At 44.5% G+C, this 15623-nt stretch overlaps 1 protein-coding gene across 1 annotated transcript in view; it reads right to left on the reverse strand.

Moving 5' to 3' along the window:
- The window catches only part of LOC146629739 (neuronal acetylcholine receptor subunit alpha-7-like), a 71461-nt gene that overhangs the window by 49505 nt on the left and 6333 nt on the right, over positions 1-15623 (reverse strand). The window contains exon 2 of the mRNA XM_085358838.1: positions 15218-15357. Coding sequence (XP_085214964.1) covers positions 15218-15357 — 140 coding nt within the window. The remainder of the gene's footprint in view (positions 1-15217; positions 15358-15623) is intronic.

A 15623-nucleotide genomic window follows, 5' to 3' on the forward strand; every position in this document is an offset into this window, starting at 1 on the left:
TATTGTTTGAGTTCTGTGTGTTATATTTGGTCTGCCTTTGAGTCTGTCTCTGTCTATGGTGTCACCCCATCTGTTTGTGAATCTGTCTGTTTAGTTCAATGTCTTGTCTGGTTCCATGTGTCTGAGTTTCCTGTTTTATTGTGAAGGTTTGTGTCATATGTGAGTGTGCTCAGTTTACGTTTCCCCTGTCTCGTCAGCTGTGATTTCTCCCAGGTGTGTTCCCCTCCTGTCTCTCATCCCTTGATTACTGCCGTCTGTGTATTTAAGCCCTGTGTTTCTCTGTGTCAGTGTCGCATCGTTAACGTCTGTTCACCCTCAACTAGCTGTGTGTTCTGCTTCTATGTTCCTAGTGTTTGGTCTCCTGCTCCAGTTTAGTGTTTCTTTCCAGTGTTTCAGTCCTTGGTTCCTCTGTTCTGACTTTTGGTTTTCTTTTGGTGAGTTTAGTTTGTACGAGGTTTTTCCCAGCAATAAAGCTGCGCCTTAAGTTTCACTTCCGTGTCTGAGTTCTGCATTTTGGGTCCACCACTCCTGCTTGCCTGCCACACAGCGATTCATGACAAAACCCACCAGTGTGGATATAAAACTCGGGAGCAATGGGGCAAAACGGCAGCAGCTGTGAAATGGTGCTCAGCAGCTGATGAGATGATACGAGCTGATGAAGCCCAAAAATCACAGTGGAGGGGGGTGGGGAGGGGTGGGGGGATGAGAGACGATCACGAGCCGAAGACGTACATAGTATTATATATATTATACAGCTAAATGATAAACTTAACCATCAGGTCATCAGCAAACAGTCCATCCTGTAATCCTGGACAGTACAACAACAACAACAACAACCTTTATTTATAGAGCACATTAAAAGCCTAGGCATACCAAAGTGCTTTACAAAAAACAATAAAATAATACAGTTAAGAGCATTAATATCAAATATAATAAGAACAGCAGACAATGTTCACAGTAGAAAGCCACTAATAAAATGGACTGCAGCACATAGATTATAGCAGACCCAGTGCCGCATGATAGAGAACACCAAGAATGAAGGAATAGTAAAAAGTTAATGCAATAGGTCGCAGTTAACAGTCAGCATTTAACGGGTAGAAAAGGCAAGTTCAAAAAGATAAGTTTTAAGGCGTGCTTTAAAAGAAAAAATAGAATCAGACTCCCGAATGCCAATCGGGAGGCTGTTCCATAACTCAGGTGCAGCAAAGGCAAACGATCGATCGCCTCTAGATTTCAACCGAGATCTGGGCTGAACTAACAATAACTGCGAGGATGACCTTAAAACCCTGGCAGGGACATAAGGGTTTAAAAGTTCCTTAAGATAGGTTGGTGCAGTATTATTGATAATTTTAAACGTAAGCAGCAAAATTTTAAATTGAATACGGTATTTGATAGGCAGCCAATGCAGCTCAGCAAGAACCGGAGTAATATGGTCAAACTTCTTGGTTTTAGTTAGAATACGTGCCGCAGCATTCTGAACTGTCTGTAATCTATGTAGAAGGGTAACATGGAGACCAGAATAGAGTGAGTTACAGTAATCTAGTCTTGACGTTACAAAAGCATGAATGAGCTTTTCTAAGTCATTATACGGGATATAGTGTCTGGCCCTGGAGATGAGACGAAGCTGATAGAAACTAGATCTGACAACAGCAGACACCTGTTTATCAAGTTTAAAGGAGCTGTCAAACAAGACACCCAGATTCCTGACAGTATCAGAGAAAGAACTAGTAAGAAAGCCAAAGGCATCTTGAAGTTTGGCGCGAAGGGCATTACTGCCAAAAATCATGATTTCAGTCTTTTTTTCATTGAGAATAAGAGTATTTGCCAACAGCCATTTCTTGACCTCACTCATGCACTCACGAAAGTTATTTAAAGATAAAGCAAGATCATCAGAATCAGAATCAGAATCAGAATGGGTTTATTGCCAGATGTTGAGGTTTACAACATTAGGAAATTGCTGCGGTGCTTCAGTGCAGACAATAAGAATTAAAGTGCTATGTAGAAAGAAAGATATGTGCATGAGATATACATGAGATATATACATGAGAATAAGAATTATGAGTGCTACGTAGAAAGATATATACATGAGTGCAGGTGGTGATCAGTGCCAGACATGAAATGATGCAGTGACACAGCGTAGGGTCATGTGTTAGTGGTGGGAACAGTCATGTGGTTATTGTTCATGTGTCCAACAGCAGAGGGGAAGAAACTGTTCTTGTGGCGAGAGGTTCTGGTGCGAATGGACCGGAGCCTCCTGCCTGAGGGGAGCAGGTCAAACAGACTGTGTCCAGGGTGAGAAGGGTCAGCTGAGATCCGAGCTGCACGCCCCAGTGTCCTGGAGGTGTACAGGTCCTGCAGAGATGGGAGTCTGCAGCCGATCACCTTCTCAGCAGAGCGCACAACACGCTGCAGTCTCTGTTTGTCCCTGATAGTGGCTCCAGCGTACCACACGGTGATGGAGGAGGTGAGGATGGACTCGATGATTGCAGTGTAGAACTGCATCATCGTCCGTGTTGGCAGGTTGAATTTCTTCAGCTGCCTCAGGAAGTACATCCTCTGCTGGGCTTTCTTGATGACGGAGGTGATGGTGGGCTCCCACTTCAGGTCCTGGGTGATGGTGGTACCCAGGAAGCGGAATGAGTCCACAGAGGTGATGGGGGTGTCCGTCAGGATGATGGGGGGGAGTGGGGCTGTGTGCTTCCTGAAGTCCACAATAATCTCCACTGTCTTCTGGGCATTCAGCACCAGGTTGTTGTGGCTGCACCAGGACACCAGACGTTCAACCTCCCTCCTGTAGGCAGACTCATCCCCGTCAGAGATGAGCCCAATGACGGTGGTGTCATCTGCGAACTTGATTAGCTTGACAGACTGGTGGGTGGAGGTGCAGCAGTTGGTGTACAGGGAGAAGAGCAGAGGAGAAAGAACACAGCCCTGAGGGGAGCCGGTGCTGATGGTCCGGGAGTCCGAGACATTCTTCCCCAGCCTCACGTGCTGCTTCCTGTCCGTCAGGAAGTCAGTGATCCACCGGCAGATGGGATCAGGCACATTCATCTGGGAAAGCTTGCCTCGGAGATGGTCTGGAAGGATGGTGTTGAAGGCAGAGCTGAAGTCCACAAACAGGATCCTGGCGTAGGTTCCTGGGGAGTCCAGATGCTGCAGGATGAAGTGTAGGGCCATGTTGATGGCGTCGTCTACAGACCTGTTGGCTCTATATGCAAACTGCAGGGGGTCCAGGAGGGGGGCCGTGAGGGTCTTGAGATGGGAGAGAACTAGGCGCTCAAAGGACTTCATGACCACAGATGTCAGAGCCACGGGTCTGTAGTCATTTAGTCCAGTGATCCTAGATTTCTTGGGGACAGGGATTATGGTAGAGGACTTGAAGCAGGCAGGCACATGACATGCCTGCAGTGAGGAGTTGAAAATGCCAGAAAACACTGGGGCCAGCTCGTTTGCACAGTGTCTGAGGGTGGCAGGAGACACACCGTCTGGGCCGGGAGCTTTCCGAGCATTCAGGTTCTTAAACTGCTTCCTCACATCTGCTTCATGAATATGAAGAGTTGTGGTCGGAGGAGGTGGTGTGAAATCCTCTTTTGTGTGGGGTGAGGAGGGGGGTGTTGTAGGTGAACAGTTTGAAGGTGGTGATGGCTCTATGGAGGGGGGAGAGGTGGGGGAATGAGTGTCCAAAGTGCCTCTATTGTTGGGGCCGTTGGAGGTGTGAAGGCTGCCTGATGGCTCGTCAAAACGACAGTAGAAGTCGTTAAGGGTGTTGGCCAAGAGCAAGTCATCAGTGGAGTGGGGGGTTTTAGGCTTGTAGTTGGTGATATTCCTAAAACCTTTCCACACAGAGGCAGAGTCATTCTCTGAGATCTGCTGCTGCATCTTCTCAGAGTGCTGATGTTTAGCAATGTCCACTTCTTTAGTGAACCTGTACTTGGCCTCTCTGTAGCAGTCCCTGTCTCCGCTTCTGAACGCCTTACTCTTTTCCAGCCACAGCTTTTTGAGTTTAGGGGTAAACCAGGGTTTGTCATTGTTATAACTCACCCTGGTGCGTGATGGCACAATGCTGTCCTCACAGAAGTGGATATAGGAGGTGACAGTGTCCGTAAACTCGTCCAAGCTGTTAGAAGCAGCCTTCATTGTGTCCCAGTCTGTAGACTCCAAACACGTGAGAAGCTCCTCCACAGCCTCGTTGCTCCACAGTTTTTTGGTCCTCACGACAGGTTTGGAGAGCTTCAGCCTCTGTCTGTACGCGGGGATTAGGTGGATCATGACGTGATCAGAAAGTCCGAGTGAAGCGCGGGGCACCGCGCGATAGGCCCCGCTGATCGTGCTGTAGCAGTGGTCCAATGTCCTCTCCTCTCTGGTCGGGCATTTAATATACTGCTTGTATTTCGGAAGCTCATGGCTCAGATTGGCTTTGTTAAAGTCCCCAAGAGCAATGATGAGAGAGTCCGGGTATGTCCGCTCCGTGTGGAGAATCTGCTCTGCGAGTGCGCACTGAGCTGCTCGCGCATCCGCGTCTGGCGGGATGTAAACAGCGGCCAGGATGAATGAAGCAAACTCCCGCGGAGAATAAAACGGTTTGCAGTGAATAAAAAGATATTCCAGAGAGGGAGAGCAGTGCTGAGCAATCACTGTTACATCTGTGCACCAGCCACTATTGATGTAGAAGCAGACACCTCCACCTTTGGTTTTACCGGAGAGAGCGGCCTGCCGGTCCGCGCGCAGCAGATGAAAGCCCTCCAGCTTGAGCGCGCAGTCCGGGATGTCCTCACTGAGCCACGACTCCGTAAAACATAAGACACAGGAGGAGGCAAAGTCTCTGTTCATGCTTCTCATCAGGGCCAGTTCGTCTATCTTATCTATCATCATGTAACTCAAAATAAATCTGAATGTCATCCGCATAATAGTGAAAAGCAATGTGGTATTTCTCAAAGATAGCGCTTAAAGGAAGCATATACAGTGAGAAAAGGGTCGGGCCTAACACAGAACCCTGGGGGACACCACAGCAAACAGGTACAGGGGAAGAGGAAGATGAGGCCAGATGTACCGAAGAAAGCCGATTGGAGAGGTAAGATTTGAACCAGTCCAAGGCAGTGCCCTTAATGCCAACAGAGTGCTCTAATCTTGCGACTAGGATGTTATGGTCAACCATATCAAATGCAGATGAAAGATCCAATAGAACTAAAACAGAAGGACGACCATTATCAGCCATAAGTAAAAGATCATTAAAAACACGAAGCAGCGCTGATTCAGTGCTATGATGTTGTTTAAAGGCTGATTGGAATTTATCATTTATATTATTCTCGTCCAGGTAGGTCTGCAGTTGAAGTAGAACCACCTTCTCAAGGATTTTAGCCAAGAAAGGAAGCTTGGAAATCGGTCTATAGTTGGCAAAATCACTATGATCCAGGTTATTTTTCTTTAAAACGGGTTGAATAAAAGCATGTTTAAGAACTGATGGTACATAACCAGAAAGCAAGGAGAGGTTCAATATAGACAATAGACAGGGTCCAATTACATTAAAACAATCCTTGACTATACGAGATGGAAGAACATCATGTACACAATTAGTATTGTTTAGTTTCTCAGTTATACGCTTCAGAGTGGGAAGTGAAATTAATTCAAATTGATGTAAGGCAGCAGAACAGTCAGGATTAGACATACTGTCAGCCACCAAAGGAAGCGTAGATCTAAGAGATAAAACTTTATCTAGAAAGTAGTTTGAAAATTTTTCACAGAGACCTGGGGAGCACGAGAGTGGCATAGAGGGACGAGGATTCACCACTGAGTTAAAAATTTTAAATAGGATGCGAGGATTGTCACCATTAGAAGTAATAATCTTAGCGAAGAAGGCTGCTTTAGCCATTCTGGCAGCAGATTGGAATTTCGAGCGGCTAATACGTAAAATGTCATATGATGACTGGAGTCTATCATTCCTCCACCTCCTCTCATCGCGCCTGCACAAACGCCGTAGAACACGGACAGAGTCGTTTAACCAGCATTGCGAGTAGGTTCTGGGGCGTTTGTGTTTGATAGGTGCAACAGTGTTAAGAATCGAGGAACATGTAGTTAAAAAAGTATTGGTAAAATTCTCAAGTGTGTGTGGGATAAAACAGTCCGACATATTAAATGAAGAATTAACAAAAGATGTAGAGAAGTTGACCACAGTATCGGCGTTAATAGTCCGAGTAGGATGGAGAGGAACCTCCAAGTAAGGGTCAGTGATACCCAGGTCAACGTCAAAGATGACCGGGGAATGATCAGAAAGTCCAGTATTTCTAATTTCCTTAATGCATATATCCACGTTAAATGAAAAAACCAGATCAAGGGTGTGACCCTTAACATGAGTAGGTTCATTTACCCACTGGGTAAGATTAAAAGAGTCAGTCAGTGCAGAAAAATCTTTAGACAGGTGGTCATCCATACAACAAACATGAATATTGAAGTCACCAGAAATAACTACAGAATCATATTTAAAAAGAATAGAACCCAAAAAATCAGCAAATTCAGAGATGAACATCTTATGATATTTAGGCGGACGATAAGCCACGACACACAGAGTAGTTCGAGGGCCAGTCAATTCCAATAGCTGAGCTTCAAAGCTAGAATAGGTTGGGGAGGGTAGCAGCCGTGCCTCAAGTTTATTTCTAAAAACCGAGGCTAAGCCACCACCTCTACCAGTAAGCCTTGATGAGCTAAAAAAGGCACAGTCAGAAGGGAGAAGTTCAGAGAAGGGGATGAACTCACCCGGAGAGGTCCATGTCTCAGTCAGAAATAAAACATCCAGACCCGAGGAGAGAAAAAAATCATTTAAGAGGAAGGCCTTATTAGAAAGAGACCTAACATTAAATAAGGCCATCCGAGTCCGAGGAGTCCTGTCCTTAGTAGTAGCTCGTTTGAGGGTACTGAGGTTGTTTTGTTGAACACCACGGCCAGGCAGTGATATCCAAGAACGAGCAGAGTGGAAGGCCACTGGGCAGGCAGGATAGGACTGAGGGCCAACGGGACATATCCAACGGTGGTTGAGCAGTTTAGCCGCAAAGCGGCTACCAAGATGGTGGATGAAACGAGAAAATTCACAGCTAGTAGGGGGGTAATCCGTAGCCATGGCTCTGATATAAGCCTTGAAGCGGACACGGACACCACTCCTTCTACCCCGTCTCCTGGGACGTATCCTGCGGGGCATGGGAAGAGGTAAATCGGTCAGATGAGTGGGAGAGACGGGCATCAGGGGAATGGCATCACCCGCGGTCCCAAGATAGTTCGGTCGTTGAGAACAGGAGAAACGAAGATTCAGGAGCGTGTTTCTATCATAGGTTATTAGCGTACAATCACCTAGAGAACAAAGTGCCAAAGATAAAGACACAAGGAGTACAACGCCGAGGCGCAGACGGAGTCGAAGACGGCCAGCCATGCACACCGGCGCCATCTTGGAAACTCCACACGGGCAGTAAAGTAAGTACTGAGGCTGGCTGCTTTAGCTCCTCCCACTCCTCTGATAGGCTGCCCCTCACATATAAAATATTTAAACAGCAGGTAGGATGGCACTTCATCCCATCGCCCAGAACCAAGAGTTGAAAAGACTGAATGAAAACGAGTTTTTATAGAGATTACTGCTCTTACTGTGTGTGAATGTTGATGTCAGGAAGATGGAGGCAGGTGGAGGTCCTGCTGGTATCCAACAAAAAGATTCAGCAGAGTACAGACGATAAATGAACAACCTGATATCCAACCCTGCAGCATCTTAAATCTGTAAAAAGGCTGCAGGAGATCAAAAGCTGCTCCTGTGCTCAGCTGAATCTGATACTGTGTCGTTATCTCGTATTAATAAGTGGTGATGAATGAGCGCTGAGAAAGGATCCTAATGTTACGAACGAAACCGCGTTTCCCAGAGGAAAGATGAAGTCTTTTAAAAATGGATGCAGACTGATCAGGCGAGCTCAGATGGGCTGAGACGGAGGAAAGTGTCTGATGAATGGTACCACGAAGAAATAAATGATGTTAGGAGTGGATGAGGACTGGAGTCGAGGAGAAACCAGCAGATAAAGCAACAGATGAACACAGAGATACTTTAGTGGGTGATTAAAGGAAAATGGTGTTTTGCCCCAAATAGCAAAATTGGTATGGCCTGGATCTGGCCCACACAATGTGCTTACACATGGCCCACATACCGCAAAGAATGACGGCCCTTTGGTGGCCCAGATCTGGCCCACACATGGGTCAGCACAAGGCCCTGTGTTGGCCCAGAACAGTTTCAGCTCTGGCCCCAGATGTCAGCTTGATATGTACCTTAATCAAGCCATGTAATAACAAAATGCGCCGGGACATAATAATGCAGAAGTAACATGACGAAACTCAGACACTGATTCTTATACAGCACTTTTCTTCTCTCCCGGGTTACAACATGCCACATTCACACACTTTCTCTAAGCTGAGTGCTCTAACTACATTCATACACATTCTCACTCTTGACATGCAGACTGGAGCAGTCAGGGATTGAACTAGAGATGGACCGATCCGATATTACGTATCGGTATCGGTCCGATACTGACCTAAATTACTGGATCGGATATCGGAGAAAAATAAAAAATGTAATCCGATCCATTAAATATCACGAAAGCACCTCACAAAACTTGCAACACGCCGTAACTCGCCTCAGAACGTTAGCACGTCGGAGCAGTATGCATCACGTGATAGAGCGGCTGTGGCATGCGGGACCTGTCGGTGGTCTGGATAGCACGTGGAGCTTCGCTAGCAACCCGGCATTTCATCTCCGACAAAGTTATCCCCGAGAGAAGTAAAGCAAGTGTGTAAGTCCATCTCTGAATGTAAAGCATTCCTGCATTAAGCTTAACAAGCGACTGCCTCTTCTTGCTGCTACTTCAATCATGAAACTGCTTAACGATCAGCTGATCGGCTTTTCTGTCGTGAGTCCGTGTCTCTAGTTTGCTTTTGGCCCACTTTGCACCAGAAAGAGGAAACCAGCGGCTGAACAACAGCAGCACGTTTAAGCTTGATCAGCTGTTGTTAGAATTTATTTAATATTACTTTCTACTCGAGGATCTTTTTCTACGCAGCTGACGGCTGTAACTGTGCAGGGGCGGATCTAGCAAAGTTTAGCCAGGGGGGCCGATAGGGCATGAACAGGGAAAAGGGGGCACAAAGACATACTTTTCTTTCTTATTCTCATTTAAAATGTCGAGCTTTTAATAAATAATTATCTGACACCCAAAGTTTTAATTTGATGTAAAAGGAATAGAAGTCCATTACTGTATATAGTGACTATTAAGTCTAATATATATACCCTAGTAAGCTATAGTACTTTTTCCTTTGGGAAGGTACCATCTGTGCAGTCTGCAATTTTGTTGAAGAAAGATGTTGAATCTATTTAATATTTCTTGAAAAATAATTGATTTCTGTGCATTTTTTTTCACACTGCATCAAATTAAGGTTGATTACGTCGATTAAGCATCATGAGGTGGAGCGTGAGGGGTGGTTCCCTATTTTTTATTTATTTATTTTTGTTGTTGCTGGGAGTTGGAACCCTATTAGTTAGGTTGCTTAATATTTATGCTAAGTACTCTTTAAAATACCAGAATAGGGAGGATGGTGTAGGTTTAAGTTTATTAGATTGATCAGTATTGCTGAACTATGAAATTTTTTTTTTGCATACAGGTATAACAGAATAGCTTTAGTGTAGTTGTTGTTTTAAACTTGAGTATGAACTTATACAAAATGCAGCAAGATATTTAAAAAACAGTTTTGTTGATTAAAAAACACTATATCGGATTCATATCGGTATCGGCAGATATCCAAATTTATGATATCGGTATCGGACATAAAAAAGTGGTATCGTGCCATCTCTAGATTGAACCACTAACCTTCTGATCAGCAGGTGACCCGCTCTACCTCCTGCGCTACAGCCACCCAGTGGTAACAATGAGTAAACTAGGTTTTCGATAAAGTGTGCACTCACAAACCTGCAAAACCTGCATTTGAAACGTTGGCTACCACAGCAGTATAGTATTGCAACATGGCATTGAGGTCTACTAACTGAAATAGGAAAATAGGAACATAAACAGTGCCATCATTGCCAGACCTGGCCCACATCTGGTTGACATAGACTCTGCCATGACACCAGTCAGCCAGCAGTGCCGGCTTGACACCAGATCTGGGCCAGACCAGCTTGCTATGTGGGGCAGTGAATGTTGAGCTGTCTACGTGATGAGACTGCTGGGTCCATATTTCGGTTACATCCTGGTGCTATGGGGAGATCAAGAACCCAAAAACAAGTTCAAACTTAGGATTTTGGATGTTTTCCTGTTAAACTTGAGTCAAACCCTCAAGTCTGTAACTTTCTATCAAACACGTCGCCAAGGGAAACGGCACCTTTCACCTTCGGGGTGGAAAAGCACCGTGCCGGGATGGTTGCTGCCGGGATGGTTGCTGCCAGCGATGCAGCGGCACGCAGACAGAAGTGATGCTGGAAAATCCTCCTAACAAAACCAAAGCAGATATTTGAAACGACAGATTCGCTTCAGATGAAGCTGCAGAAGTGAGAAATCATGACATCAGGTAATTAAACGCTCGGCTTCCTGCCAACTTCACGCTGAGTCATTTATATTGATTAAGAACCTCATCAAGCCCACCCAAAAATACGTTTCCCTCGCCGTGTGCTGTGGAACGCCTTCGTCACCCCTTTAGCTAATTAGCGTGTTCCTGCTAACGGGGAGCTGTTTGTGAACTCTTGCTACTTCTGAACGTTTACGTGCTGTTAGACTCAGATTTAAACAGTATTTCTTACATTTGTTCCTTATTCTGATCCACATCACTTGTTACCATGGCAACAGCTATTCTTCCTGAAGTAAAGAAAATAGAAAACATTAAAGAAGCAATACATCAAAATGAAAACAAGTAGCTCCTTCAACAACAATCGTTAAAGATGATAAAAAACTAAAATATTACGACTGGTTCGATTCCTGAAACGAGCCGGCTGCTTTCTCCCTCCTCACCCGACCTCCCCCCCACTCTGTCCGAGCCTCTGCTGGCGCTCCCTGCTCCAAAACCCACACTGACAGGAAGTGAATTTAAAGTTCATGTAAATACCAACGTTGTGTAAAAATAAGCTATACTTTGTCACGGTGAGAGATTTAGGTCCGATTCAGGTTTCATGAGTAACTTGTTTCTCCGTGGGACTGTGGCGCCCCCATAAATTCAGACAGAAGGAGGCGGGAGCGATGAGAGACACTGTGGGGGGCGCTCTCCACAATCACTCAATCCAAAACCCTCACACATGCAGAACAGCACCGAGGCCACGCCTGGGTCCATATGAAGGTGGAGCTGCTGCACGTGGAGCACGATCGCATCTCCTCTGTGTGCACAAACACACACAGACACGAGAGCAGACCCATGAAACACACACTCACTGCACATCGGAGACAAAAGGCAGTTTTAGAAAGAGTGTGTGTGTGTGTTAGCTGCCCTGCACTGTGGTTGAATAAAGTTCTGCAGCCAGGACTCTGACATGTCTAATAATTGATGTGTGTGTGCGTGCGCGCTTGTTGTCACATGCCATGATAGATGAAAGATGAAAGTTGCCTCCTGCTGTGGCTGCTAGCAGGGTGCAGAGCGAGTGTTTGTTAAACTGGCTGTAAGATGTGCGTGAGGTAGAAACGAATGAGCTGAGCTCGTTTAGTTCCTCACAGCATCCGTTTGTTTGAGTTTATGTCTCAGCCTCACGGTCGGGCCGCGCAGCAGGAAAGTTCATCCCTGAAGTCGGGCTAATTGGAGCAAACGTCCACTCTGAACCCGCAGAAACGGTCGAGGACTGGGAGCTTCTGAAGTTTGTTTGTGTGAAAAGCAGAAAAGCAGTAATCTGAGGTGCGTCTCAGATGCAGCTCCACCAAAATCATTGTGGCTGTGGACAACAAGGTTCAGCCAGTCTGCCACTGAGTGGAGTCAAGTTGGCAGTTATATGCAATCTGTTTGTGATAATACACAATTAACTGTAATAAATGTGCAAAAAATGGATTTTTCTTCTCAGCAAAAGCAGAAATTCACTTTAAATTCCTCACGGTGACGTAGCTGCTGCAGGACGGTCAGCTGGGAACAAGCTGCTGCAAAGAGCACTGCAGCGGAGCTGCTCGTCTGTGCAGACTGCAGCGTGTCGGCGACCCGTCTGAGTTTATTCATTCAACTCTACACAGCAAAACATTCAGTGCAAACACAGATGTTATCTGGATATTTCTGCTCCTGCTTTCCCTCTTTCCCTCCCTCATATCCTGGTTAAAGTGTTCATCAGTGGCGGCTGGCCCATAGGGGGCGCTCGGGCTCCGCCCCCCCAAATGTGGAGGAGTAAAAATATATATTTTTAAAAAATTCATCAATGATAGTTTTACTATGTGTGTGCCCATATACAGCCAGGCGTATTTTAACATTTTCACCAGCTGACTCATTAAAGTTCAACCAACAAACGGTGTTTTTCTTCTTCTGGGGCGCTCGTCAAAGCGCCCTTGATATGCAGCGAAATAGCCTATCATTAAATGGTTGCCAGGGGAAAATAATAAATATTTGACCTATCAGCGTCGCTGAATTAAATGGTTTGGGGGCGCTTAAAATTGCGCCCCTGCAGAAAACGCGCGAAGATTTGCTGTTCTAGAAAAAGCAGTCCCCGGTCATCGTGCCCCGGTGATCGTCGCGACTTAGCCCGGCAACATGCACTTATTTCGGCCTAGAGGAGGAGCATTTGCCGCCTGGAGACCATTTTCTGGTCCTGAAAAAAAAAATAAAAGGCGATCGAAATGACTGTTTGTGCCAATCTTTAGTCCATCTAAAGGCCTAATTATAATAACAATCAAATATTACTTCAAATGTTTTTTTGGGAAAATATTTAGTTTTTTAGTTTTTTTTTTTAGTTTTTTTGTAATTTAAAGGGTTAAAACAACGAAAATATAATTAAAACTTTATATGAATATTTCAGGGAGAAGTAGTTTTAAAAGACTGACCAATTTAAAGTGAAAAAAAAAATTAATATTTAATATTTTTATTGCACTTTTTGGGCGTGGTCGATAGTGTGCATTTTATGAAATGCGCTCCTGGAAAAAAAATAAAAGGCGATCGAAATGACTCTTGGTGCCAATCTTTAGTCCATCCAAAGGCCTAATTATAATAACAATTGAATATTACCTCAAATGTTTTTTTTGGAAAATATTCAAGTTTTTTGTTTTTTGGGGCAAAAAAAGCAGTGCGCTCATGTGACGAAACCGGGATATAAAGGGTTAAAATCCGCGAAATGTAATTAAAACTTGACATGAATATTTCAAGGAGAAGTAGGTCTAAAAGATTGGCTAATTTAAAGTGGAAAAAAATATTAATATATAAATTTTTTATAGCGCTTTTTTGGGCGTGGTCGATTTGTGGCTCTAAGACCAATAGTGTATGCATTTTTCTAAGATCCTCCAGGGGTTTTAATTAAATCCGGTAATTCCCGGTAATTAGAACACAACCTTTGTTTGGTTTGTGTTTGGTTAATATATCCCTATTCAGTTTTCAGAAGCCATTAATGAAACTTATGTATTGGATCAGGGAGGCACTTCCTAATCTGGTTGTGGATGAGGAGTACAGGGGACCTGTTCAAGACCCACCCACAAAGAGACGGAGAACATTGGGGGAAGACAGGCAACACCATTTGGCACTGGAGGTAAGCACTAGCTGCTTGGTCTGATTTAAATCGGATCATCAGATAAAATCTAATGACGATGCTGTCAGATGTCATTTGATATAGTGGTCATGACTGTTTTGTTTTGTTATGGACAGATTTTTTTTTTTTTTTCAGAATAATGATTAACATGAGACATGTGCCAAAGTCTTACCACTGAATCTAACTCTTACCAATTATATATTATTGGATAGGTGTGCGACACCATTATGAGCCATGCCAAGGAGAGGTTTTCTTTCACCAAGCACCTTGTCAGCGCCACTCTGTTGCAAGGAGACTTGTTCCAACAACACAGCAAAAATTTTCCAGATGCAGCACTACAAACCACAGTGGAAGCCTATCCCTCATTGGACAAAGCCAGACTTAAAACAGAACTGTCCCTGATCTACGACAACGAGGAGTTTCAGAGTTGTAGTGGTGCGCTGGCGCTCTATCAGGTTCTGATGGAAAACAACCTTCAAGACACATTCACCGAAACTGTAAGTCTTCTTAACATCCTCATCACCACACCAATGACAACATCAGAATCGGAGAGGTGTTTCTCTACTTTAAAGAGGATAAAAACTTTCCTGAGAAACAATATGGCTCAGGATCGGCTCAACGCTCTGGCTATGCTGTCCATAGAGAAAAAACTCACACAAGAACTTCCTGATTTCAACACCAGGGTCATCGAGAAATTTGCCACTCAGAAAGACAGACGAGCAAAGTTCTTGTACAAATAAGAACCCTTAACCATATTTACTCTCTTTCTCCATCCCTCTCTCTTTCTCTCTTTAGCCCACCCCCCCAATCAGTTTACAGTTGTTGTTTTCAATAGTTATTTTTCATTCATTCAAAAAAAAAAAAAAAAAATCTGTTCATGTTCATTTTTACAAATCTATACAAATGGCCAGAATATGGTTGTTCATTTTAAATTTAAATTAAAATTGTGTTGTTTGATGTACTCATTAAATGGGTCATTTTAGTCGATATCATAAAAATTGCCCCCCCTGAGATTTTTTTCAGGAGCCGCCACTGGTGTTCATGATAGCGTTAGAAGATCACAATACCAGATCTTCATTGCATGGTTATCATATGATATGTCATATGTTGCCCTTAGTCACAATCATCCTTCATTTATTTGATTTATTTAACTTTATGAATTCACACTGGTTCCCAGTAAGACCTGCAGTCATAGTTACAGTGAGGAGGCACCTGTGAAGTTTATCTAACGCAGCTCAGATGCTACAATACAAACAGGAAGCAACAGACGACGAGGAAGCTGTGATTACACTGATGTTTACATATCAGTTAATGTTATTATTGGTACAACATGTGCACCAGTACATGCACCAGTACATGCACCAGTACATGCACCAGTAGCTCACACTCTTCTAAAGATCCCCTTTAAGCATTTCTTTCTTGGTCCTGTATGAAGTCATCTAGTCTCTGATCTCACACACAGATGCCGTAATAATAGGGATTATTAACAGTTCATACTGAAGCAACAGTTCTTACCACGTCCATGATCTGCAGCAGGCTGAAGCTGAAGTGGACGGTCAGGCTGTGGGAGTCATTGCTGACCGGCCGCTCTAACGGGTTGTAGTTCTTCATCAGCTCCTTGTAGAGACGCCGCTGGTACACGCCCTGCAGAGAGCCTGGAGGGAAACAGGAACGACTGTCGTCAGCACGCATGACCGCTCCAACAGTTTAACTGAGGTGGAGCCGGTTAAACCACTGACGCTAACACAGGCTTTCTCTCCCAGTTTACAGCTGAGAACCACTAAAGTATTCTGTGGAGCTGCCCAGACTCTCCACCATCCCCATCCTGCCAGTCCAGAGTTTCCTCCTGGACTCCGAGGTTGCTTTGACTACATCGCTCACTCTGTTCCAGGTTTTTGTAAAATATAAAAATGAGTTTGAT

This window comes from Diplotaxodon limnothrissa, linkage group LG7 (genome assembly GCF_057381915.1).
Source record: "Diplotaxodon limnothrissa isolate DT_005_m linkage group LG7, D_limnothrissa_male_GT1.1, whole genome shotgun sequence".
In the NCBI taxonomy this organism is placed as follows: domain Eukaryota; kingdom Metazoa; phylum Chordata; class Actinopteri; order Cichliformes; family Cichlidae; genus Diplotaxodon; species Diplotaxodon limnothrissa.